General features: G+C 54.3%; 3 protein-coding genes across 13 annotated transcripts in view; 2 read left to right on the top strand and 1 right to left on the bottom strand.

Annotated features, from left to right (window-relative positions):
• The window catches only part of STXBP1 (syntaxin binding protein 1), a 69,740-nt gene extending 59,587 nt beyond the window's left edge, over nt 1–10,153 (top strand). The window contains exons 18-20 of one of the 2 annotated variants that reach the window (XM_012162469.5): nt 627–781; nt 2,291–2,416; nt 8,192–8,304. In XM_012162469.5, the coding sequence (XP_012017859.2) occupies nt 627–781; nt 2,291–2,400 (265 nt within the window). In that variant the 3' untranslated portion in view covers nt 2,401–2,416; nt 8,192–8,304. Of the gene's footprint in view, nt 1–626; nt 782–2,290; nt 2,417–8,191 lie in introns of both variants that reach the window. The other variant, XM_012162474.4, reaches the window with a different exon arrangement.
• On the bottom strand, nt 7,508–23,624 carry PTRH1 (peptidyl-tRNA hydrolase 1 homolog). 8 transcript variants are annotated; one of them, XM_060413786.1, is made up of 10 exons: nt 23,495–23,624; nt 22,903–23,122; nt 22,330–22,462; nt 22,142–22,187; nt 18,442–22,038; nt 17,812–17,982; nt 10,298–17,498; nt 8,357–9,551; nt 8,076–8,241; nt 7,508–7,963 (listed from the first exon to the last, which is right to left on the bottom strand). In XM_060413786.1, the coding sequence occupies exons 1-5, from the start codon at nt 23,588–23,590 to the stop codon at nt 21,856–21,858; spliced, it is 678 nt and encodes a 225-aa protein (XP_060269769.1). In that variant the 5' UTR covers nt 23,591–23,624; the 3' UTR covers nt 7,508–7,963; nt 8,076–8,241; nt 8,357–9,551; nt 10,298–17,498; nt 17,812–17,982; nt 18,442–21,855. The 8 variants fall into 8 exon arrangements, with proteins under 8 accessions (XP_060269769.1, XP_060269774.1, XP_060269771.1 ...); XM_060413791.1 differs by having other exon boundaries at nt 8,171–8,241; XM_060413788.1 differs by having other exon boundaries at nt 8,076–10,191; nt 18,442–18,558; nt 18,727–22,038.
• On the top strand, nt 9,361–21,782 carry CFAP157 (cilia and flagella associated protein 157). 3 transcript variants are annotated; one of them, XM_042245675.2, is made up of 9 exons: nt 9,361–15,933; nt 17,817–18,088; nt 18,753–18,906; nt 19,328–19,595; nt 19,966–20,096; nt 20,274–20,424; nt 20,780–20,949; nt 21,115–21,304; nt 21,577–21,782. In XM_042245675.2, the coding sequence occupies exons 1-9, from the start codon at nt 15,770–15,772 to the stop codon at nt 21,646–21,648; spliced, it is 1,572 nt and encodes a 523-aa protein (XP_042101609.1). In that variant the 5' UTR covers nt 9,361–15,769; the 3' UTR covers nt 21,649–21,782. The 3 variants fall into 3 exon arrangements, with proteins under 3 accessions (XP_042101609.1, XP_042101608.1, XP_042101607.1); XM_042245674.2 differs by having other exon boundaries at nt 20,783–20,949; nt 21,115–21,782; XM_042245673.2 differs by having other exon boundaries at nt 21,115–21,782.
• Nucleotides 23,625–23,648: the final 24 nt, after the last annotated feature.

The following is a 23,648-nucleotide window of genomic DNA, read 5'->3' as shown; positions in this document are numbered from 1 at the left end:
GTGCCAGCTGCAGACAGGCCTGGGACTCTACGGTCGCTGCTCCTTCCAGCAGAGTGTCCCAGAACTCTACAACTTGGGAGAGATGCCAGGACCGTCATCCAGTGGGTGGAGCCACTGAGCCTAGCTTTAAAGCCAACCTGAACCTGTCTGTTGCCTGCGTGTTCCTAAGAGAATGACAGGGTCACAGCACGGGCGCTCTTGAGGATTCTTCTCCCAGCAGCCAAAGCACTTGATAATTTTGCACTGTAGTCCAGTTCAGACAGCACTGCTAAGCATCTGCTCCGTTTTAGTCACTGGTGTATAGAATGAGTCCTACGTCATGGAATGAAAGCGTTAGCTGCTCAGTCGTGTCCAACTCTTTGCAACCCCGTGGGACTGTAGCATGCCAGGCTCCTCTGTCCATGGAATTCTTCAGGCAAGAATGCTGGAATGGGTTGCCATGCCCTTCTCCAGAGGATCTTCCCGACCCAGGGATCAAACCCGGGTCTCCTGCATTGCAGGCCGATTCTTTACTGGAATTTAAGCCACCAGGAAAATTATGTCACGGAATAATGAAGTATAAATGCTGTATATGCAGATACACAATTAACATCCTTCTCTCTCCCTTCCCCTCCCTCCCTCTCCAGCGCCCGCTATGGGCACTGGCATAAGAACAAGGCCCCCGGGGAGTACCGCAGTGGTCCACGCCTTATTATCTTCATTCTGGGGGGCGTGAGCCTGAACGAGATGCGCTGTGCTTACGAGGTGACCCAAGCCAACGGCAAGTGGGAAGTGCTCATAGGTGAGTGGGGCATGTTTTCTAGAGGGAAGGGCTGCTTCACTGCACTGTGACTCCATTCCACGCTTTGGTGTTTCATCTTATCTCTAGTTCTCCGCTGCCCCCACAACACTTTGCCTCTAGACACGTCTGTGGACGGCAGCCACGGAGGGGTGAAGGGGCCCTTCCTCAGGTCTGCTCTGCTTCCTGACGAGCGGCAGCCCCACATGGTGGGAAGTGCCTGGTCCCAGGCCCCGACAGACTCAATGTTCCTGCTCTGCCACTGCCACTCGGGTCCCCTCAAAAGTGCCGCCCTCTCCATGCTGTGAATTCCTCACCCACCAAAATTGGGTTAAGGGCACCCACTTACCCCCTGGGGTGGAGGGGCACATCAGTTTCCTGGCCTTGAGCCTCACGTCCAGAAGATGCTCAGTGAACAGGTCAATGAGCACTGGCCCCTGTACCTGTCAGTTAGAGATACACAGACCAGGCGTGCAAGCAGATACTGCTCAAAACGTATCCGCCTGGCTTCCAGGCTCTGCTGAGGGCTGCCCCAGCCAGTTCCTACCACTTCAGGGTCTATCATATCCCTGCTGGTTTTCCAGAAGCAGCTGCAGCTCCTAAGAGCTGACTTAAGGCAGCAGGAGAAGATTTTGCCCTTTTTCATGTCTACAGGAGCCTCCCCAGTTTCTCCGCTCGGAAGAGGAAACGTTGAGAAAAATCTTTGCTTTTTCCAGATGCCTTCTTTCTTGTGCCCTTAACAAACTGCAGTTGCCTCTGCCCAGGGTGCCTCTTGACATTGACTGACCAGAGATGACCCACACCTCCTCTCCTGGCTGGGCCCTGTCCTTGCCCCTTAGCTCAGTAAGAGGTGTCACTTTTATACCTCCACTTTGGGGGGAATCAGTCCACGTGGTGCTTCCTGTGTGTATTAAGATGGACCTGGCACCGTCTTCCCAACTCTCAGCTTCCAGATCCCACCATTCAGGGGGCAGATCGCACATCCCCACCCCACCCCTGCCCCTCCCCACTCCCAGAAGCCTCTCTGGCCACCATTTCTCCCTGGGTTCTCTCCTTTTTTGGTTACATAGGCCCCCCGTGGCGGAGCTCTCTGTGTTCTTGGCTTGCATACGTGTTGCATGAACGTGTTGGCTAATTATCTCTGCTCAAACAGCTCTCCTGGGCCGACGCGTCCCAGCCAGGCTTCGTTGTAACCCCCTCTTCCACGCTGGCCTGACCTGAGGGTCCCTGTCGGGAGGTGGAGACCCAGGGAGACACGGTCGCCCGTGCAGATGGGTGGAGAGGCCTGGTGCAGACCGCTGACGCCCGCTATGCGGCCCCGCCCGCTATGTGCATGCATGCCCGCCCGCCGTCCTCGCGGCCCGTGTGCGCGTGCGCCGCGTGTGCACCTCGCGTGTGCGCATGCGGCTCGCTCTCTCGCACCTCATTGGCTGTATAAACGTAGGCCTAAGTTGGCATGCTCCTGTAACGTACCTGTGTTCAAGCAGTCAGCCGGCCTCTGTTCTCCCGCAGGTTCTACTCATATTCTCACTCCCACCAAATTTCTCATGGACCTGAGACACCCCGACTTCCGGGAGTCCTCTAGGGTATCTTTTGAGGATCAGGCTCCAACAATGGAGTGAGAGCCAAAGAAACAAAGTAAAAGCAGCTTATTACAGAAAAGAAACTCTTCCACTCTGAAGGGTTTTCTTTGATTTATTCCGTCACTCTTTTTCTTTTCTTTTCTTTTTCTTTCCCTTTTCAGTTTATTATTTGATTTTCTTTTAACGAGAAAATGCTTGCAGTTCTTCACACCGATTGAAAATGTGTCCTGACGCTGCCCTTCACCAACCCTGCCCGAGCGCCGCTGGGCTCTGGCTTGCCAGCTCGCTCATGCCACAGGTCACCTGCTGCTCAGACAGCTGCAGCCCCCTGAGCTTTAAATGATCACAACCGCTATGCACAGCCCTCTGGAGGGGGCTGGACTTGGAGGGATGCTGCAGGCACGGCACCTAAGCCTGCTGGCCGTGGGGTGAATTCCTGATGATGAGGAAGGCTTGGCACAGGGCGCCAGAAGAGACCCCCAGTCTGTGGTAGCTAAATGTGTCAATACATTTTGCCCAGGACAGGCACTTATCCCAAGGAACAATTTCTAAAGGGGTGATGGGGTCGTAAGCCACCTGGTTCGTGGTGAACTCCAGCCACCAGTGGAAAGAGCTGGTGTCTCCTGTTCGTCTAGGGAAAGCGGCACTTATTAGTCATTTGCTCTTTCAGTAATTGCTTTTAATTCTCCTGTGGATCCTTCCAAGAGTTGAGAAGCATTACCCTCTCTCCAGTTGGAGTCTCCTAGTCAGATTGAGAGCCTTTGGGTAGAAATCTGTTCTCAACACTATGTGTTGTTTTGAAGAGCGTCTCCTCTCCCACAAGCTCATGCCTTTATCTCAGTTACCTGGGAACCTGTTGTGGGTTTGGTAGGTTATCAAGGTTTTATTTTTGCCCTTGAGAGAGTAAGCGTTCCTTGCTGTCTCTTTTTCACTCTTCCATCATGCTGGGAACCTCCCTGACCTCTTCAGACAGCAGACTAGCCCCAAAGACCTCACTGCAGTATGAGTCGTTTCTCAGCTTCAGTACACACTCTGTGATGAGGCCACATCTTGTGTGCATGCCCTTTTCTACTCCACTGACCGTGGACCCTGGAAATGTCCCCTCCCCCAACCCCATCCCCAGGCTGAGATGTGGCCCTGTGAGCCACCTGTGAGTGAATAGCAGACAGACCAGGACTAGCCCCAGCTTGTCCACAAGCACCTGTGTGAGTGGGGGAGGTGATGCCCACTGGGCTGCAGAACGCAGGGAGGCTGGATCGCAGAGCCCCTTGGACTCTGACCATCTGTGATGTGGTCATTCAGTTGGAGACTCAAACCAGGCAGCCCTGCCCCACTCTCTGGCAAGCCCTCCCTCCATTCTCTGGGGAGTGGACATCAGAACCCTGGCTGGGTAATGTCAGAAGTGTGGTTGTTTATTTTAAAAAGAATGAGCTCCATCTATGAAGGACCTGCTCTAAAGGTTGGCCCTCGAGGCGGGATTGTTCATCTCCTCTTTCTTTCCCTTGGCTGCCCCAGGGCAGTACGGAGGTGAGGAGCAGCAAGGGCCTGTGAGCCAGGACAGTGAAGCTGGCCGTGGTGCTGGGCTACCTGCCATCCTGCCCAGGCTGCCTTTGCCTAGAAAACGAGACCAGTGGGTGATGAATAAAACCAAGTGTTAAAAAAAGTCATCCTTAAGAAGCACCTTGATAGGATGGTAATCAGAGAGGTCTGGTTCTCATGCAGATGGCAGGTAGGTGGACACCATTTGCTGTATTTCGAGACTTCTCAAAGGACATGCGGAGAAGGCAGTGGCACCCCACTCCAGTGCTCTTGCCTGGAAAATCCCACTGATGGAGGAGCCTGGTAGCCTGCCATCCATGGGGTCACTAAGAGTCAGACACGACTGAGTAACTTCACTTTCACTTTTCATTTTCATGCACTGGAGAAGGAAATGGCAACCCACTCCAGTGTTCTTACCTGGAGAATACCAGGGATAGGGGAGCCTGGTGGGCTTCCGTCTATGGGGTTGCACAGAGTCGGACATGACGGAAGTGACTTAGCAGCAGCAAAGGACATGGCCGCAGCCCCGGCAGACCCCTTGCAGAGTCAGAAAGAATCACAAACCCAGACCCCAAGGGCTCCTGCTCGGATTCGTCCTGGGATTCCTTGCAATCGGAGACACCTCTCCTTTGCATTCTGTTTTACATTCAGTCAGCAGAGTGCCTTGGCTGCCATTAGAGCAGAGAGAGCACTCCAGACTGTGTGTTCTTGGCTTCTGAGATGCTTTGTTGGGCAGCGTTGTATTTTAGAGCTCAGTTAAGAAAAAGCAAGGCACGGAGTCCTCATCCCAGGGAAGTGAAAAAGCAGATGAATGTCCAACATGCCCACTTCTGTTGTAATTGTCCAGGTGACTAAAGCCTAGAACAGTACAGGGTGTTGGTGTTGGTGAGGCAGGGTGGTGTCCCACACATCAGTGTGAGCAGAAACTTAGCTTTTAGAGATGGGTTTTCCCTGCTCGGCAGTGAACATGGGCCCACGAGTGTTCTCATGGGCACTGTGTGTGGATGCCAGTGTTGTGCTCCACCCTCCTAGCTCCTCCCTCTCCTCCTGGCTCCTCTTCCTTCTGGCCCTTCCCTCTCCTCCTGGACCCTCCTCCTCCTGGCCCCCCGCTCTCCTCCTGACCTCTTTCTGTCCTGTAGCTGAGGCCTGCTCCCCTGGCCCTGGCCGAAGGGGGCAGGCGTGGATAACTAAGCATACAGATGCCCCCAAGTCTCGGCTCAGTCCCCACTAATCAGTCCATCATTCCTCCCAAATAAGAAATGGAATATTTTGATCAGCTCTGCACCTTGGTGCTGTGGATGGTTTATGTTAAAAGGATTAACTATTAGCGAATGTCCAGAAGATGGTCAGAAGCTAATGAAAGGGGCTGCAAGGCCTACTTAGACCTATCACACAGCACTTACAGGGGGAAGAAGTGTTTTTGTTTTGCTTTTATGTTGAATACCTTGCTTTATTTTAGATCAGGGTCAGATAAGTTCCATTTTTTCAGTGGGACTCAGATTTGAATCTGAGTTCAGAGCTGACCCAGTGCCCAGCTGCTGTTTCAGCATTCCCTTCCACATCCCCTCCCGGGGCAGGAGGCCACAGGGCCCCCAGAATCGAAAGCAGAGGCATGCCTTCTAGGCCTGGCTGTGCCACCAACATGCCCCACCGCCGTGAGCATCTTTTTCCCATCTGTAGGATGCCGGTGGGCAAGGCCAGTGTCTTCCCACACCTGGCGGATCATCTCACTCACCTGGGCTGCTCTTAAATGTGTAGTTTAAACCTGCTACTCCCTGACACCGCCCTCGATAATCTGAGTCTGCAGGATTGATTCGGGCAGTTCCAGAACCAGCTGGATCGGCTGATCTGTCAGAATTCTTCTGGTTTTCAGATGCTGTCAGTGAGGAGGAAGGATGTTGTCCTGGCAGAGCTCACTGTGTCTGGCCGCAAGCTTTGGCAGTCTTTGGATGACTTTGTTTTGAAGATCACCGTTCACATTTCAGATTTGCAGTTATGTGGAATAAGGGGGACCCTCGGAGTGGTTCTAGAGAGCCTGCATGGTCGGCCACCTTTGGGTTCAAGTGAGAAGGTTTGCAGTGTTTGTGGTGCTGAGAAGTTTGACCAGGGTATTAAAGCGATATCGCTGATTGCGTGGCAGGAATTGGGTCTCAGGTGATTTCAGATTAACACCAGCTGGTCTGCATCGTTTAAAGGGACCAGGTAGTTAGGGACCTTACAGGGACCAGGAGCCTGCCTGTGTGAGGAGCCCTAGAGGCCTCACTGGTTACCTGATACTCTTGGTCCTGGCTCAGATGGTAAAGAATCTGCCTGCTAATGCAGGAGACCCAGGTTTGATCCCTGGGTCAAGAAAATCCCCTTGGAGACAGGAGTGGCAGCCCACTCCAGTACTCTTGCCTGGAGAATCCCATGGACAGAGGAGCCTGGAGGGCTGCAGTCCATGGGGTTGCAGCGAGTAGGACATGACAGAACAACTGACAGTTTCCCTTGGTCCTGGATGTTCTCTGCTTTCAGTGACAGATGGGGAGCACCAGGCGATCAGATAATATCCAGTTCTAAAGAATGAATTCCTTCACCTCTTTTTGGCCTCCACCCAGCCCTGAATCTGCACAGAAGCAAGGTTAGGAAGCAAAATGGTCTAGATATCTGATCAGAGGCCTTTTGATTCCCCTCAAAATCAAGTCTTTCCTCTTGTTTCCTGGAATCCAGCAGATGGCTGTGGGGGAGGACATTAAGGATGGTTTTTCTGGCATGTGCATAGCCTAGGAAGCCCCCAAGGTAATCCCAGCCCAGAGTTCCCAGCAGCCATCTCTCAGCTGTAGACACCTAAACTGCATCGAGCTGAGACTTGGAGACTTTCATTCTGCCAGTGGTCCTGGTCAGAATTTGGTAACATTTATTCCTGTTTCCTCATTGGGGGAGTAGCCTTTGACCTTTAGGACTAGCAGGAAGATTCATAAGGTCACAAAAATGAGTGTCTTCGAGGGAGACGGGGATACCCTGCTGAAACTGGTGTCGCCTCTGCCAAAGGAGCCTTGAGTCTGCAGAAAGAGTCAGCTTTGGGCACAGGGCTGGCACAGGCTGCACACTCTCTCGGGACATCACGCTCGGCCCCTCGGGGAAGCAGCCAGGGAGGGACTGGTTCCTCACTCAGAGCAGTGGCTGGGGCTTGAGCTGCAGAGAAGCCTCTCACACCAGAGATGGCTTCTCCAGTGTTCTGGTCTGCAGTGCCAGCCATCAGGGGTCAGCTGCGCAAGTAGCGGTCAAAGGCGTACGGACCCTGCTATTTGGAATCACTCCCAAGGAGCCTGCCCAAGCCTTCTTCTGCCCACCCTCAGGGTGGAAATCTGGCCTCCTGTGGTTTCTGGGCCCCTCTTCCCAGGAAGGCCTGCGCCCTTGCCCGCGTCTCCAGGGAGGCACATTTTCAAGGATGGGTCTCTTTTGTTCAGTTCTCTCCCACCAGGATCTCTTTCTTTGAAGCCTTCTGCTGCATGCGTGCAGGCCTCATGCTCACACACCAGTCACTTCTGTTGCTTTTTTGAGTAAGTCCATGTCCAAACCACACGATCCATGCATCTTTTTTTACTGCACTTATTAGATCTCTCTCTTTACGAAAAAGGACTTCATTTATTTTTATTTTTATTTTTGCAGTAGAATTATATCTAATTCCATTAGCTTAAGTTTTTGCAAGCATTTCTAACCTCTTACAATGTGCGGGTCTCTGCAAGGTAAGGCCTCAGGTTCCCCGGCCCTCCCCCTTTCACACCTGAGGTCCCTCCCACCGCGAAGCCCCAGCCAGCTGGCTCCCAGAGCGCAGTGGTTTCCCCTGGGTGCTCTGTCCACCCCCTTCCTCCCGACCTGGACCTCTCTTTCCACACACAGCCCCCCTGCAAACCCCTGCCCCATTCAGCCCCCTCTCCCCCACCATGTGGTTCGGCACTTCTCTCCCTGGCTTCACCTTGAGTTCAGGAGAGAATTAGAAGGATGGCTGCCCTGTCCCCTGGCAGACAGCACTGAGCCCGGATGGAGAGACAGCGCCTTCATCGGTACAGCCCGGGGGACCCTGCCCGAGCCAGAAGAGGTGTTTTGTTCACCTACGGCCCCCAAATGTCTCCTGGGCCAGCTGTGACGTGGCCCCAAACCCCAGCCCCCACCCCCCTCTCTGTCCACTCGACCAAGGCCAGGGGAGGGGAAGGGGCGGCTGCCGCTGTGGGAATGGACGAGGGCAGGGGAGGGGAAAAGTGTTTGAAACCAGAGGCGGCAAGCTCACAGGTCTTTTCTGCCTCCCCAGGATCCACGCACATTCTCACCCCACAGAAACTGCTGGACACGCTGAAGAAACTGAATAAAACAGATGAAGAAATAAGCAGTTAAAAAATAAGCCACCCCTCCAAACAAAAACGAACCCTCTCCCCGAAGTGCTCGCAGCCCCGACCGCCTCGGTCCCTTCGCTGACCCCTTCCTCCCTCCATCGCCTCCCCCAGCTCTGCACGCCCGGCCGGCACTGTCGCCGCTGCGTTCTCGTGTTTGGTGATGCCCTCTTCTTGTCTGAAACAAAAGAATGCATTGTTTTTTTATTTTATTTTTTTTAAAGAGTCCCTTCTATGTGTATCCTGGAGGAGACGTTTGGGGTGTGGGCCATGCTGCCACCGGGTTTCTGGAACCGTTTAGGGTGAATGGACACTTCCTCCCCATTAGTCATGATTTAAGACCTTGTACATAGCCCAGCGTGACGTGTGCACATTTGCTTGCGTATGGGAAGGTAGACGTTTGGGTGTTTTTAAGACCCCGTTTGGGGTCGCTCCTGTTCGTGTTGGGAATCACTGAGCTTTCCATTCTTGGAGTATGTCAAACTGAGGGTGTCTCTTCTCTTCACTCCAGTTCCTACCCCTTGGTGCCGGCTCTCGTTCACATGAGCTTGGAAGTGAAGCTCAGGTGACATCTCGAGAGGTTTGCCCTGGTGCCGACCTCTGCTCTCTCTCCCCAAGGGGCTCGCTCCCCCCATCCCCCGGTGTTGAGGGTGGGGGCTGGGGGTTGGGCCATGGGAAGTCGGGCTGGGTGCCCTGTCTCAGCGCCCTCCCTGGCCACGGCCACAGCGCTGTGGTCCTGTCTGCAGTCTATCACCATGCCTGCATGAGAGAGGAGCAGGCTTCCACTGGGGACCTGGGTCTCCAGTTAGACCTGGTCCTTCAGACCCCATCTTTCCCCAGGCACCACCCGCCAACACCACCAGAGCTCCTCTTTCTCAGTGAGGTCAGCCTGGATAGAGCTTATGGCTCAGCAACGGACTAGGACTGGGAGGGTCCCACGGGCTCCTGGTTCAGAGGTCCCTTTCCTGTCCGCGCCCCTGAGGCTTCAAACTACACGAAGAGTAGCCTGCTGGGTTTACACAGACCCCAGTCCCACCCCAGATCATCCTCTGTTTAAGATACTCCCTAATACTTTATTTTGTGTAGTGTGGGGTCATATGTCGTCATGCTTGTAAGAAGAAAACAATCATTTTACTCTCTGTATAAAGACGTAGCTGTATGAAACTTAGCTGTTGATGCAGAAATCAAAGATGCCAACGCAGGAAGGATGTCTCCTCATCCTCAGGACTCAGCGGCTTGTTCTCCGGAAGGGAGCGCACTCTGTTCTGCTGCTGCTGTGAACTATAACGACAGTGGAAGTCACAAAAAATGTCCCGCACCCACCCCCCACGCCCTTGAACCGCCCCAGCCCGTGTGTGTATATTACTGTCTTGCGGCATCGTCGTTGCAAACGTGTGTGTGCTAGTTCTCCGCCACCCCCTCTTCCCTTTCAGAATATATCCTCTGCCCGCCCCGTTAGATGCATCGTGGCGTTCTCTTCTCAAGGCTTTGAAATCTTCCCCCTTTGCACTCAGATTAGTTTTCAGGTCTGTCTCCCTGCCCCCCCTTCCTTATGAGATCTTATTTCCTTAGGACAGACTGTAAGGACCTGCCTTGGTTTCTTCCTGTTACAACTGCTTGTTTTGTCCCCTGCCCTTGACCAAACGACGCTCATGCTTCAGGACCTTGTTTGTTCAACACGTTGGTTTTCTTTCTCTGTTATTTATATAAAAAATAATTTATCAAAAGGATATTTTAAAAAAAGCTAGTCTGTCTTGAAACTTGTTTACCTTGAAATTATCAGAATCTCAGTGTTTGAAAGTATTGAAGCACAAACGTGTATCATCTCTGTACCGTTCTGTACTAAAGCACTCAAGTCTAATAAAGAAATAAATCAGCGCCCATTCATGGTGTCCAGGGTGACTTGCCGCCCGGTTTCTCTCTGGGGAGCAGGAGGAGAAAGGCTTCATCGATGGTCCAGTGGGGAGGAGCCCAGCTGCCCCCTGACATGGCTTGGAGCCTTCTGGATCCAGGTCACTGCGACCTACACTAGGATCTGGAGCCGTCTGGAGTCTGCAGACAATCCACGGAGTGTGCACCGTGCTGCCTGAGAACGGGCAGTTCTTCCCTCGTCCTGGGTCTCTATATGTAAGTTGTCTCTCAGCCTCGGAGACGGCAGGCTGCGTCTTGGCAGGTGGCGCCCTCCGTGAGCCTGTGGTGCCTGTGGTGCCGGTGTGTTCAGGGCATGTGATGAGGTCACTGCATCAGTCTTAAGAGTTCTCTCTTCTGCTGCCACACCACCAAGCCTTCCAGTGAACTTTCAGATCCTGAAGGCATGAAGCCTGTTGGTGACTTGGGGAGACTGTGATGAGTTTGGCCCAGCGTGAAGAGGGGGACCCTTACGTTAGACTCATGGTAACACTGGAAATATTTCAATTTCAAATGAAGCATGGTGACCTCATCCATAAGCCAAGTGAATTCCCCCAATACCAATCACAAAAGAATACATTTTAGAATTAAACCAATTAAGTCCATCCCTAAATGTGGCGGAGAAACCCAAACAACAGACAGCAGAATTATGCTCCTTGGAGGAAAAAGTGGCACCAAAGATATTGCTGCTAAAGTGAAAGGAAAGGAAAGTGAAGTCGCTCAGTCGTGTCCAACTCTGCGACCCCATGGACTGTAGCCTACCAGGCTCCTCTGTCCATGGGATTTTCCAGACAATAGTACTGGAATGGGTTGCCATTTCCTTCTCCAGGGGATCTTCCTCACCCAGGGATTGAACCCAGGTCTCCCATATTGTAGACAGACGCTTCACTGTCTGAGCCACCAGAACCCTGTAAAAACCAGGTGCTGGGGACTTCCCTGGTGGTCCAGTGGCTAAAACTCTAAGCTCCCAATACAGGGGGCCCGAGGGTCAATCTTTGGTCAGGGAACTAGACCCCACATGCCCCAACTAAAGAGTTCACATGCCACAACTGAAGAACTCACATCCTGAAATTAAGACCAAGGATCCTGTGTGCTGCACTAGGACCTCCCATGGCCAGATAAATAAACGTTTTTTTTAAAGCAAACCAGACTGCATCACAGGGCTACCAGCCTTCTCTTAACCCCTCTCCACCAAGATCTCCGATGGTTTTGATAACACCTTTAGACAAGGAGTTTTCAAAGCTCTGATCCAAATAAAATCAGCTCCCTCGGGCAGAGCTGTGGAGCACCCTGTCCTTACAGACTGCCTTTCCCCAGAGCAGAAGCCATGTGCTACTGCACCCAGACTAGGGACAGACCTACTTTTCCTGGAGTGACACCTACTGTACAAGTGGGCTCCGGCGTACAGTCCCTGCTCTTCTCAGCTTGCCCCTCCCGGTGTGGCACCTCCATCCTAGGAGCTGGCTGAGGTGAGAGCCATCAGGGTACAGGTATTCCTAACCTGCCACACCTGGAGTGGGACTTCTACCCTCTGGGCTGGTATGGGGACACCCTCTGCCCTACCTATAGGCAACAGACATCCTGCAACATGGGGGAGGGGGAAGGTGAGATAGGGTGGCCGTCTGCCCCTTCCAGGGAGAAATGAGCCCCAGACTAGGAGCTGAGAGAAGAGGGAGCCCCCATCTTCCTGGCCATGCCTGCCCAGAGGAGTACACGCAGGTACTTGCATTACACAGAACTGGTGAGGGGAGTAAGTTTTTTTTCCTGACACCAAATACGCTTTTCACACCATTTCTCCAGGTCTCTGGCTCCAACTAGGTGTCTGACAGTTTCGTCAGTTCTGACACTAATTATTCAGGGAGTGCAGGTCCCACGGATTAGGGGCTCAGTCCCGCAAAACTGCCTCCATTTCAGACATCAAAGGGGTGCCCACGCTACCCTGCCCAGCTGATTACAATTCGAGGGGTCTCACAACCCCCTCCTTAATAGTTCATTAGAACAACTTACAGAATGAAGGAAAGCTCTTTCTTTGCTGTGACTGGTTTATTACAAAGGATACCCCCAGAGAACAGCCAAATGGAAGGGACGTACAGGGCAAGGTATGGACTTGGCGGGGGTGGGGTGGGGTGGTTAGCCCAGAACTTCCATGCCCTTTCCAGGCACACCACCCTCCCAGCACCTCCCTTTGCCCACTAACCCAGAAGTTCCCCCCAAACTCTGTTATTTAGAAGGTATTATGCAGGTGTCATTACATAGAGTTGATTAAATCATCGGCCACTAGTAATTGAAACTTAGTCTGCAGCCCCTCTGCCCTCTCCACAGGTTAAGGGTTGGGGGTGGGAGGTGCAGGAAGTTCTAACCTTCTAATCCTCTACCCCGTGTTTCTGATGAGCAGCCCTCACCCTGAAGCTCTTGCCCCTCCCGTCTTAACCTCAGCAGCAAAAACTCGGGTATGTGGGAAGGGGCTTGTTATGAAGAGCAGAAAATATGCCTCTCAGGAAATTTCAAGGGTTTTAGGAGACCTGTGCCAGAAATCCAGTGAAGTGAAAGTGAAAAGTTGCTCAGTCGTGTCTGACTCTCTCTGACCCCATGGGATTCTCCAGGCAAGAATACTGGAGTGGGTTGCCATTTCCTCCTCCAAGGGATCTTCCCAACCCAGGGGTAGAACCCAGGTCTCCCACACTGCAGGCGTATTCTTCACCATCTGAGCCACCAGAGAAGCCCAAAACCATTAAAAAAAGTTAGTTAAAATGAGGCCAATAAGGTGGGCCGTAATCCAACCTGACTGGTACCCTTATAAGAGGAGAACATTAGGACACAGAGAGACAAGGGTGCGCATGCCCAGGGTCGGCCGACCACGTGCAGAGACAGGAAGAGAGCAGCTGTCTGCAAGCCAAGGGGTGGCCTCGGGAAACTAAGCCTGCCGACACCCTGGCCTTCGACTTCCAGACAGAACTTGACAAATTAGATTTCTGTTGTTGAAGTCATCTGGTGTATGGCATTCTGTTATGGCGGCCTAAGTGGGTTAATATAGTTGCCCAAGACAAGGAAAGCTTCATAGCGTTGCTGAAATCAGGAGGACTGCTGACAGATACGCCCAGAAACTTGACAAGGCTCAACACTGACCACTCCCCAAGCACTTGGTGTCATTCAAGAACTACCTGCCCTGAGCACTGTTCTCGGGCACCATCCCTTAATCAAAGACAGGCTTCGATCCTGCTTCCAAGCTTTCCTAATCCTTTGATGAGAAAGCACAAGGCCAGGGGCTTCCCTGGTGGTCCAGTGGCTAAGACTCAAGCTCCCATACAGGGGGTCCTGGCTTCAATCCCTGGTCAGGGAACTAGATTTCACATGCAACTAAGAGTTCACATGCCACAGTGAAAAGATCCTGTGTGCTGCAACTAAGACCCTGTGAACCCAAATAAATAAGTATTTTATTTTTTTAAAGAGAGAAGGCGCAATACCAGGCACTTAATGATAACTCAGGAAATGGAGGTGATGTCTACTCACTGTTCAGCCACATTTGGGTCAAGAGAATCAGTCCCAGTAGATGTTTCAGGCAAGGAGGGGCCGGACTCCTATCTCTGGCACAACCCCTCCTCTGTGATGATGTCAAACACGGTGTCATCTTGTGGCGTCTGTGTTTGCACCTTGGCCTCAGGCAAAATGCAAATATGCATGTGTGTGTGTATGTGTATACATATAATATGTAATGATATATATCACAGCTGAGAAGGAAGTGCATCGTTGCTCAAATACTAGACTCATACTTGCAGAGAGTCTATAGATTTTTCTTAAATGTTTCTGCATTTACTGCATGCCTTAGAACAATTTCTACTTTATTATTTGTATTGGAGTATAGTTGATTTACAGTGTTGCTGTTAGCAGTTTGAAGTGTACAGCAGAGGGAATCAGTCTTACATACACTTCTGTCATTCTTTTTTAGATTCTTTTCTAATATAAATTATTTCAGAGTATTGAGTAGAGTTCCTTGTGCCATGCAGTAGGTCCTTGTTGGTTATCTGTCTTATATATGGGGCTTCCCAGGTGGCCATAGTTGTAAAGAACATGCCTGCCAATGCAGGAGGCATAAGAGATGTGAGTTCGATCCCTGGGTTGGAAAGATGTCTGGGTTGGAGGAGGGCATGGTAACCCACTCCAGTATTCTTACCTGGAAAGTGAGTGTATATTAATCCCAATCTCCGAATGCATCCCAGGGAATTCATCCCCCTGCCCTTTGCCTACATCTGTGACTCTGTTTCTGTTTTGTTCAGTTCAGTTCAGTTTAGTTTTTCTTCAGTGAATTTCGGTTCAGTTCAGTCGCTCAGTCGTGTCCAACTCTTTGCGACCCCATGGACTGCAGCATGCCAGGCTTCCCTGTCCATCACCAACTCCCAGAGTTTACTCAAACTCATGTCCATCTAGTCGGTGATGCCATCCAACCATCTCATCCTCTATCGTCCCCTTCTCCTCCCGCCTTCAATCTTTCCCAGCATCAGGGTCTTTTCTAGTGAGTTAGTTCTTCACATCAGGTGGCCAAAGTACTGAAGCTTCAGCTTCAGCATCAGTCCTTCCAATGAATAGGACTGATTTTCTTTAGGATGGACTGGTTTGATCTCTTTAGTAGGCGCTCAGTAAATATCTATTAGCTGAATAAGATAGCCTGGGTGGGAGTCTGGAATGGCACAGGAAAGGAACCCAATGGAACCTCCCTCCGGCAAAACAACAATTGGTAAAGATGTTTTCTTAAGAAAGAAACAATCATTTAAAGTGTCTGGAGGTACAAATTAACTTATTTATAAAACAGAAACCACAGTCCAGGCTATGTTTTTTTCAGTCGTCGTGTATGGATGTGAGAGTTGGACTATAAAGAAAGCTGGCTTCCTTGTCTCCCTTGGGGCTGGGCTTCCTCCCTCCAGAGCCTCCTAGAGATGGCAGTGCTGTGAGTCCACAGGCCACTGACCTGGGCCAACACTGCAGTCTGCTGGGCTGTATGTACTGCACCCACTCCCCTCCGGAGACCCGGCTGCCAGAGGGGCTGCTGGACTTTGTGGTCTGGTTCACTCGCTAAGTCGTGTCTGACTCTTGGCAACCCCACGGACTGTTGCCCTCCAGGCTTCTCTGTCCATGGAATTCTCAGGCAAGAATACTGGAGTGGGTTGCCATTTCCTTCTCCAGGGGATCTTCCCAGCCCAGGGGTTGAACCCAGGTCTCCTGCATTGCAGGCGGATTCTTTACCATCTGAGCCACAAGGGAAGCCCTTCTAGGGCTCTGACCCACTGTAATATTCCCATGTCACCAATTTCCTCTTGAGGGAAGGAAGGGTCTCCCAGAGCCCGAAAGAGTGCCCAGTGAGCCTGGCATCCTGGTCTCTGAGACGCCATGGTCTAAGACACCCAGGCCTATGGCCTCTGTGGCGCTGTTGGCCTTGGAGCAGGAGGCTGGTCCCTGAAGCCCATCTTCGCCAGGAAGAGGGAAGGTCCCTTTAAGCCTGGCTTCACATCTTAAGCTTGTTGCTATGTATGTGAGGAACTTCCTTAGCAACCACCTGGCCTCTTAAAGAGGCCCTGGAGTAGTGGTTGCCGCCAGCCATGGCTCCTAAAAAGAAGGGGGCCAAAGAGCCCGAGCTCAAGAAGAAGAAAGGTAGCAAGAAGGATCCCAACCTGGCCAACAAGCCCATGGAAATGCCTATAAACGAGGAGATCCGAGAGTTCTACCACGCCCAGATCCGCAACCTGGAGGACAGGCTGGCCCGGTGGGTGGGCGGGCAGGGTGGTCCTGCCAGGTCAGGGAGTGACTCACAGCTGGCCACTGTGCAGGTTCAGTCGGTGGGGACCCCTGTGTTCTGGCCTCCCAGGGGATGTCCAGACCCACCCCCCCATCCCTGCCTCAGTTTCCTCAAAGATAACATTGGGAGGCTTCATGATTTTGAAGAAAAATGGATTTCTTGGCCCCATCTTAGCTCCCAGAGTTTCCAGGGGCCCAGTGCCTAGTTAAGAGCCTAATCCCTCCCCAGGCAAGGACTACATCCCTCCTGCCTCACAGTTGACCCCTGGAACCAGGCGTTTTACGTAAGAGGGCAGAGTTCAATTGGAGGGACGAATTGGAGATGGCAGCCCCCTGGCAGGCGGGTGACCACATGCCCCTCCTCCCACCTGCCCCCCATTACCCCCACAATGCCTGTGCTGTGATCACCTGAGCTATGGGCCCCACTGGCTCTTCCAGTTGCCAAGCCCACTTGTGCACTAGCCCAGTCTCAGGGTGATCCTCAAAAGACACACCCCTTTGGTGGTGGCTCAGATGGTAAAGAATCCGTCTGCAGTGCAGGAGACCCAGGTTTGATCCTTGGGTCAGGAAGATCCCCTGGAGAAGGGAATGGAAACCCTCTCCAGTATTCTTGCCTGGAGAATCCCATAGACAGAGAAGCCTGGCAGGCTATAGTCCATGGGGTTGCAAAGTCGGGCACGAATGAGCAACTAACACTATCAGACAGGTCTCCTCACATGTTGCTACAAATACTCACAGCTGATGTTGAGACCTTCCTGGACTGGCGCTCATTGTGTCCCTAAAGCGGTCCCACGAGAGAGGCCCTCCAATCATCCCCATGACAAGTGGTGGAGAGACTGAGGCTCAGGGAGAGAGGAAGGCACCCCAAGGAAGAGGCTCTGGGCCAGCCCTGGGCCCTGACTTCCCTAAGCCAGTCCGCCTCCTTGCTCCACAGATCGGGTCAGCCAGCTTTGCACCCTGTACCATGCTTCCGTTCAGAAGATGTTGGTTGAGTTAGTCGTGAAGTTAAACATCTTTCCAAACAGCTTCTACCCATTATTCCACTGGAAACTAGAAAATCGCTTACACAACAACTCTTAAAAATTCACATGCTTCCCTCAAGCTGGAAACACCAGATGGAATGTATTTGGGAAAAATGCATTCGAGAGATGGTTATTGGGCACTTATTATTTGCCAACTTCCCCTGCCAGGCCCCTCAAAACACAGAGATGTGAGGAGTTAGGTCTTGACTTCCCAGTGGGACAAGGGTCAGTCTACAGGAGGGCCCCAAAGAGAGAACCACAAATGCTGCCTCAGGGCCAGGAAGGCTCCACGGAGGTGGCAACACAGGGGTTCACTCAGTGAAGGGAAGATCACAGGTGCAGAAGTTGGGGTTATGAAGTGTGAAAGTATTAAGCAGGGCACAGAGCTGGCAGCAAGCATTATGCTTAAGACCCTTAACTTCAGGGTATCAGACGGACTTGGGTTCAAGTTCTGGTTTTGCCATTTACTAACTCAGAGATGCTTCATCCCTCTGCACCTCAGTTTCTTCACCTGTAAAATGGGTATAATCATCATAGTCCCTACTTCCTTGGTTGTTGTGGATTCAACAAACACACTGAGTACCTACTACATAGCAGGCGCTAGGTGTTGGGGACACAACTGTGAACACTAACAAAGGCTCCACCCTCACAGAGCTTACACCCTAGTGATGTTATGCAGGTAAGGCGCTGAGCACAGGCAACAGCTGCGGTCACAAGCACTGACCAGGGGAGATGAGGCTGGAACCTCCAATGCCCCACTATGGGAAGGTCCCGGGAGCAGCCTGACTGCCTGGAGGCCCCCTGGACCTCTGCCCCACATTTACCTCAGGTACCAGCGGAAGTGGGATGAGTTGGCTATGCAGGAGAAGCTGTTTCGCCAGGAGTTTGAGCAGCTGGCCAACAACAAGAAGGAGATCGTGGCCTTCCTCAAGCGCACGCTCAACCAGCGGGTGGATGAGATCACCGACCTCAATGAGCAGCTCCAGAGCCTGCAGCTGGCCAAGGAGATAGAGAAGGATGCCTTTGAGGCACAGCTAGCCCAGGTGCGCCACGAATTCCAGGAGACCAAGGACCAGCTCACCACCGAGAACATCATCCTTGGTGAGGGGCACTGGCCGGTGAGCCTACGGGCACACACCACAGCGGGTGGGAAACCCAAGGCTCTGTCTCTCTGGGCTCTCCCACTGTCTTTGTGACCTTGGGCCAGCCGTCCCCTCTGACCCTGTTTTCCCACCCGGGAAATGGGGATGATACATATTCCTTGAGCAACAACAGCTACATGCAGCTTCCCACACTATCTTCGATGGTAACGGTCCCAGCAATCCTGAGGCAGGAAACACCATCACCACCTGCCATTGGGTAGGTGAGGAAGCACTTCGAGAAGGTGGGGTGTCTTGCCCAAGGTCACCCAGCTGGCAAGGGGGGCTGTGCCTTCCAGTTGACAGCAGAAGTACCTGGTCCAGAGAAGGTGTCTGGAGTCAGAGGCTGTCGTCACTGCCACCTTCATGAGAGTAGAGAGTGTCAAGGAGGACTTCCTGGAGGAGGTGGAGCCTGAGCCAGGCTTAGGAAGACTTGGGGAGGAGAGGAAGGGCATTCCAGACTGAACCATAAAGGCGGGCAGGATTATGTGTGGGGATGGGGGACTGGCCCTAGTGGATGGGGAAGGGTGGGGGGCCTCATCACGCAAAGCCCTGCTGCCCCCACCCCCGGGACCCTGCCCTCCCGAGGCGGCCTCTCACCAGGCCCATGCCCTGTGGCGGGGCAGGGGGAAAGCTGGCAGCCCTGGAGGAGTTCCGGCTGCAGAAAGAGGAGCTCACGCAAAAGTTCGTGTCGCTGGAGGAGCAGCTGCGGAAGCAGGAGAACGAACACAAGGACTATGTCCACAACCTGGAGAAGAAGTCGGTGCTGGACAAGGACAGGTGGGCCGGCTGCTGCCGGGCACGGGGCCCTCTCACTGAGGCCAAGTACAGCCAGGTCTTCAGGCATCCGACAGCTCTGCCTTCTACCTGGGCAGGGGGGAACCATGCTAGCTCCCTGATGCCCTGGCTTGCTGTTCCTCGAAACTGTGGCTGATTTGCGGAGAGAAAAGAAATAGGTTCCCAGTTCTCACACAGGCACTGGAGAATCCCTGGACTTCCTTGTGCCACTTTTTGCGACTTAAATTATATTTAATGGTTCATCAATACATGGACATGGTTCAAAATAGTACAAAGAGTCTATAATAAAGAGCTCCTGCTGGTGGCCCTGGCCCCTCCTGTGGGGGACGGGGCAGAGAGGTCTAGGTGCTCTGGGGACCCCCTTCTGCCCAAACCCCGCCTCACCCCCACCCATCCTGCCTAGACTGAGAAAGGAGATCATCCAGCGTGTGAACATGGTGGCCACGGAGTTCCGCAAGGTGGCCACGAGCCAGATGTGGGACACAACCAAGCGGGCCATCACAGAGAACAACGCGGTGACCCTGCAGCTGGCCAAGACTACACGACAGGGCACACAGCTGCTGGCGGAGAACGAGCAGCTCCGGGGCCACCAGGACGACCTGTGCAAACAGCTGGAGCTGCTGGAGAACTCCCAGAAGCTCATGGCCAGGAAAAACCGGGGACACCAGAAGGTGTGCACTCCCGGCCCTCACCCCAGGAGGCTTGGCACGGAGAGCAGGAAGGAAACCTAGGGCCCTGTACTCGGGTGGACCTGGGGTCAGGGCATGGGGGAGGCAGCCGTGAGGCGATGGGGCCCTCCTTGGGAGGGCTCTGGCCCCCATCGCTGGTTTGTATTTGATTTGGAGCCCCCATCACTGGTTGAAAGGGAACCCATCCCCGGGGCCCCCACCCACATGGGTGACTTAACAGGTGCGCAGCAGCCCTGACGTGAGTCCAGCGGGTGCCGGGCTCCCAGGGCCCCAGCCGGCCTCTCTAGGGGATGCAAGGCTGGCTGAGGGCCTGCGGTGAGGCCCAGAGCATGGCCACATGCCCACACTGCAGGTCATCCTCATGCTGACGGAGAAGTGCCGCGAGCTGCAGCAGGGCACGGCCGAGGCCGAGAGGCTGCGCGTCCTGCTGGGCCAGCTGGAGCAGGACCTCCTGAAGCAGCAGCAGGACAATCAGGCACTGAGGTGCAGAGCCGCGCGAACCTCCCCTCAGTAGTCATGGGCCAGCGACTCCCCCTCTGTACAGGGGCCTGGAGGCTTTGTCTGTCACACAAGCTGAGGCCCGGGGCTGGCTGGAGAGAAAAGGCAGGGCCCCTTGTCCTAGGACAGGGAGGAGGCTGACCTGTCCTGTCCTGGGCACAGGAACGAAAGAGACCAGCTGAACCTGCAGCTGGAGCGGCAGCAGGCCGAGGGGCAGCGGCTCCAGCAGCAACTGAGCAAAGAGCAGAAGGTCCGGGCAAGCCTGGAGACGGCCCTGGCCCAGGCCACCTCCTTCCTACAGGACATCGTGCAGGTGAACTGGAAGTGGGTGAAAGTGGTGGTGATGGGGGGGGCGAATCAAGGACTGGAGAGATAAGCAGACTACCAGAGATGGCCAAGCCAGGCCCAGGGCCCCTCTCTCCCCTGAGAGTTTCCTGGAAGATCTGTCTTTTTCTGATTCTCCATGCTGAAGAGCCATTTGAGGTCTCAAAGGAGCTGGACGAAGGCCTCTGAGGCCCTGGAAGTCATCAGTCTTCCCATCTGGAGAATGGGTAGACTGTTAATCTCAGAATACTGAGATTAACAGGCACTGGGGTTGGAGTTTCCCAGTGGTGGATGCTGGGGCCACAAAGGGCCTGACCTGGTAGGCCCACCCATCCCCTTCTCAGCAGATGCAGCCTAACAAGGAGGACAGAGACTTCGACGTCGTGTTCCAGCTGCAGCGCAAGGAGATGCTGCAGCAGTTGCTGCTTATGCTCGGCTCGGCCGTGGTCTCGAGCCCCCAGATGGCCGAGGCCCTGCATCGGGAGAGCCACCCCTGTGGCCTGCCCAGGGAGGGGTGAGTGCATGACCCCGCGTGACCCCAGAGGAAGCAGCTACGGGACTCGTCCAAGGGCTGTCCTCGGCTGAGCCGGGGCCAGAAGCCTGGCTCCCCGGAGCTGCTCTGAATCTCAGCTTCCTCGTCTAAGACTTGGAGGGGGTGACACCAGTCCCCTCCCCACAGCCAGGGCAGCAGCACTCAGCTACTCAGGACAGGGTCTCTGCTGCAGCAGCTGTCCGGCATCGTACCCTACCGGCCTGGGGACCTGGGTCTGGTACCTCGACGGATCCACATCCCACCCAACCCTGAGGACCTCAGGCTGCTCTCACATACCACCCGTATGGGCAACTTACAGGCGTACAGCAGCCCTGAGGTGAGGGTGCCAGGGGGCCCCAGGGACAGCCGAATGAGGGCCACCCTTGGGTGCATATCACAGCTCTTCCACACTGAAGCTGTGTGGCTCTATGGATGTGGCTGGACCTCTCTTAAGCCTCCACGTCCCCATCTGTAAAATGGGCTGAAGAAAAGTGTGTCAAGGCCTCAGTGGACCCAGACGCACCCACACATCCCCTGGGAGGGGAGCCTGCTGGACCCAACTCCCCCACGGAGGCTTCAGCTTCTAAGCTGGCACCTTTATTCTTACAGATCCACACCTCTGCTCCTCAGAAAAGGTTCAAAAAGCTTAGTCTTCCTGAAGTTTCCCTACTTTCGAAGTAGGACACGGAAAGAAGATCAACCTCCTATCCTAGAGAAGGACTGTTCTGGTCACAGTCCCCGCGTTAGTCCACAGGCAGCCTGGGGCAGCCCAGAGAAGAGTGATATTAAAAAAAAAAATAAAAGACTCCACAGGCTGGCGTGGCACGTCTGTGGATGGGTGGATGGGTGCAGACATGACAGCTGAGCAAACAGCCAAGTCCACTGGCCTCAGGGGCCCGATGAAGATCCCTGGCTCCGCTGGCGGATGTGGTCCAGGAGCAGGTCCACAGCACGCTCCAGCACTGGAGGCAGCAGCTCCTGCTCAGCCGGGGAGAAGCGGCCTAGCACGTAGGCCTGCACTGCGTCCCGGTGGGTCGGCCTCCCGATGCCCACCCGCAGTCGTGGCATTGCCTGTGGGGGAGCCAGAGGGGCCCAGGGAGCTCTGGTAAGAAGGAGTCGGGGGAGCCCTGTGCCAGCCCACCCAACTCAGTGCAGGATGGAGGGGCAGACTCACACTGGAGTTGAGGCAGCTCATACAGGAACGGACTCCATTGTGGCCCCTTCAAGGGATAGGAGGGGGCAGTTAGTGCTTCCTTGGGTCAGCACCCTTCACCCCATCCACCGCGGAGCCTGGGGTCGGCACCTCTACCCCCACTTGGAGGTCAGCTTCTGTATCCCACCCTGACCAGCTCAGGGCCTCACCTGGCGCTTCCTCCCAACTTCAGAGCCACTTTCCCCAGCGGCTTGTCCAGCTCATCGTGTACCAGGTAAACTTCCTCAGCAGTCAGTCCAAACAGCTCCGCTTGGCCCAGGGAAACAGTGGCCCCGGTTACTACTGATCTGCCCAGGAAGGCTGTCCTGACTCTGGGCTCCCATGAGGAGGGGCCACAATTAACCCCACTTAGTGGTAAACAACCCGCCTGCCAATGCAGGAGACATGAGATGCGGGTTCAGTCCCTGGGTTGGGAAAAATGCCCTGGAGAAGAGCATAGCAACCCACTCCAGTATTCCTGCCTGGAGAATCCCATGGACAGAGGAGCCTGGGGGGCTACAGTTCATAGGGTGGCAAAGAGATGGATATGACCGAGCGACTAAACCACCACTACATATAAAGAAATTGAGGTTCTCAACTTCTCAGTCACCCAAGGTCAGGCAGCAATTGGAGCTCAACAGGTACCTGGAGCTCTAGGTGAACCGATTTGCTGCTGTCCAGAAATGCCCCCTCCGGGCCCCTGCGCCCTCCTGGGCGGCACACACATGGGGCCCTCAACTTACCCGCCCGGGCCACACTGTGCCCGTTGAGATTCATGAGCCTCCGTGGCTGGAGCAGGACCAGCTGGGCATCTCCGAGTGAGGCCAGGGCGAGGTCCGCGGCACAGCGCCGGTCGCGTGCCCAGCTCTCCGCCACCCCCAGCCGCCGCGCCAGATGCCCCAGCACTGCCATGCCCACGCTGTGCCGCGTGCCAGGCAGTCCAGGGTTTCCCAGGCCTGCCACCTGCGGGGGACGTCAGGGAAACTGAGGCCCGACAACTCTCCCCATAATCTATCTCACAGCGCGCCCCAGCCAGGGGCCCCAGAGCAGAGGAAGGTAAATGGAAAACGGCCGGAGTGGGTTAGGGCCACGAGGAGGAGTCCAAGAAACTCCAAGACTCCAGAAGGCCAAGTGGAGAGCCCCCTGGTATGGGTGGGCAGGGCCCCCCAGTGCAGGAGCAGAGTTCCTGGAAGTCTGGAGCCCATCGGAGCGTCTGACCCATTTTTAGATAAGAAAACTCAAGACAAGGAAGGGGGAGAACTTTGCCCAGGAGACTGTGGCAGACTGGAGCTAAGGCCCGGGAGTCCCTATGGGGCTTTCCCCCACTCCACTCACCAGCCACCGCTTCCCCGCCGGCCGGGGTTCCAAAACGCAGCGGCTCATGGCTCGACTCAGCCACAGCCCTGCGTGCGAGAGGCCAGGCAGCCCCATGCTGCCTGCTTTCAGGACGCGGACCCCGCCCCCTGACGTCAGCCAGCCCCTAGCCTCT

Source organism: Ovis aries, chromosome 3 (genome assembly GCF_016772045.2).
Source record: "Ovis aries strain OAR_USU_Benz2616 breed Rambouillet chromosome 3, ARS-UI_Ramb_v3.0, whole genome shotgun sequence".
Classification (NCBI taxonomy): domain Eukaryota; kingdom Metazoa; phylum Chordata; class Mammalia; order Artiodactyla; family Bovidae; genus Ovis; species Ovis aries.
Note: the sequence above shows the minus strand (reverse complement) of the source record. Positions and strands in the feature narration are given on the sequence as shown.

Bases quoted from the DNA above. Each gene is read 5' to 3' on its own strand.
- CFAP157 (XM_042245673.2), top strand. From the start codon at position 15,770: ATGGCTCCTAAAAAGAAGGGGGCCAAAGAGCCCGAGCTCAAGAAGAAG. The intron at 15,934-17,816 runs GTGGGTGGGCGG...CATTTACCTCAG, and splicing joins CTGGAGGACAGGCTGGCCCG to GTACCAGCGGAAGTGGGATG. The intron at 18,089-18,752 runs GTGAGGGGCACT...GTGGCGGGGCAG, and splicing joins CACCGAGAACATCATCCTTG to GGGGAAAGCTGGCAGCCCTG.
- PTRH1 (XM_060413787.1), bottom strand. From the start codon at position 23,590: ATGGGGCTGCCTGGCCTCTCGCACGCAGGGCTGTGGCTGAGTCGAGCC. The intron at 23,123-23,494 runs GTGAGTGGAGTG...CGTCCCCCGCAG, and splicing joins CGGCGGGGAAGCGGTGGCTG to GTGGCAGGCCTGGGAAACCC. The intron at 22,039-22,141 runs GTGAGTCTGCCC...GCTCCCCCACAG, and splicing joins TGAGCTGCCTCAACTCCAGT to GCAATGCCACGACTGCGGGT.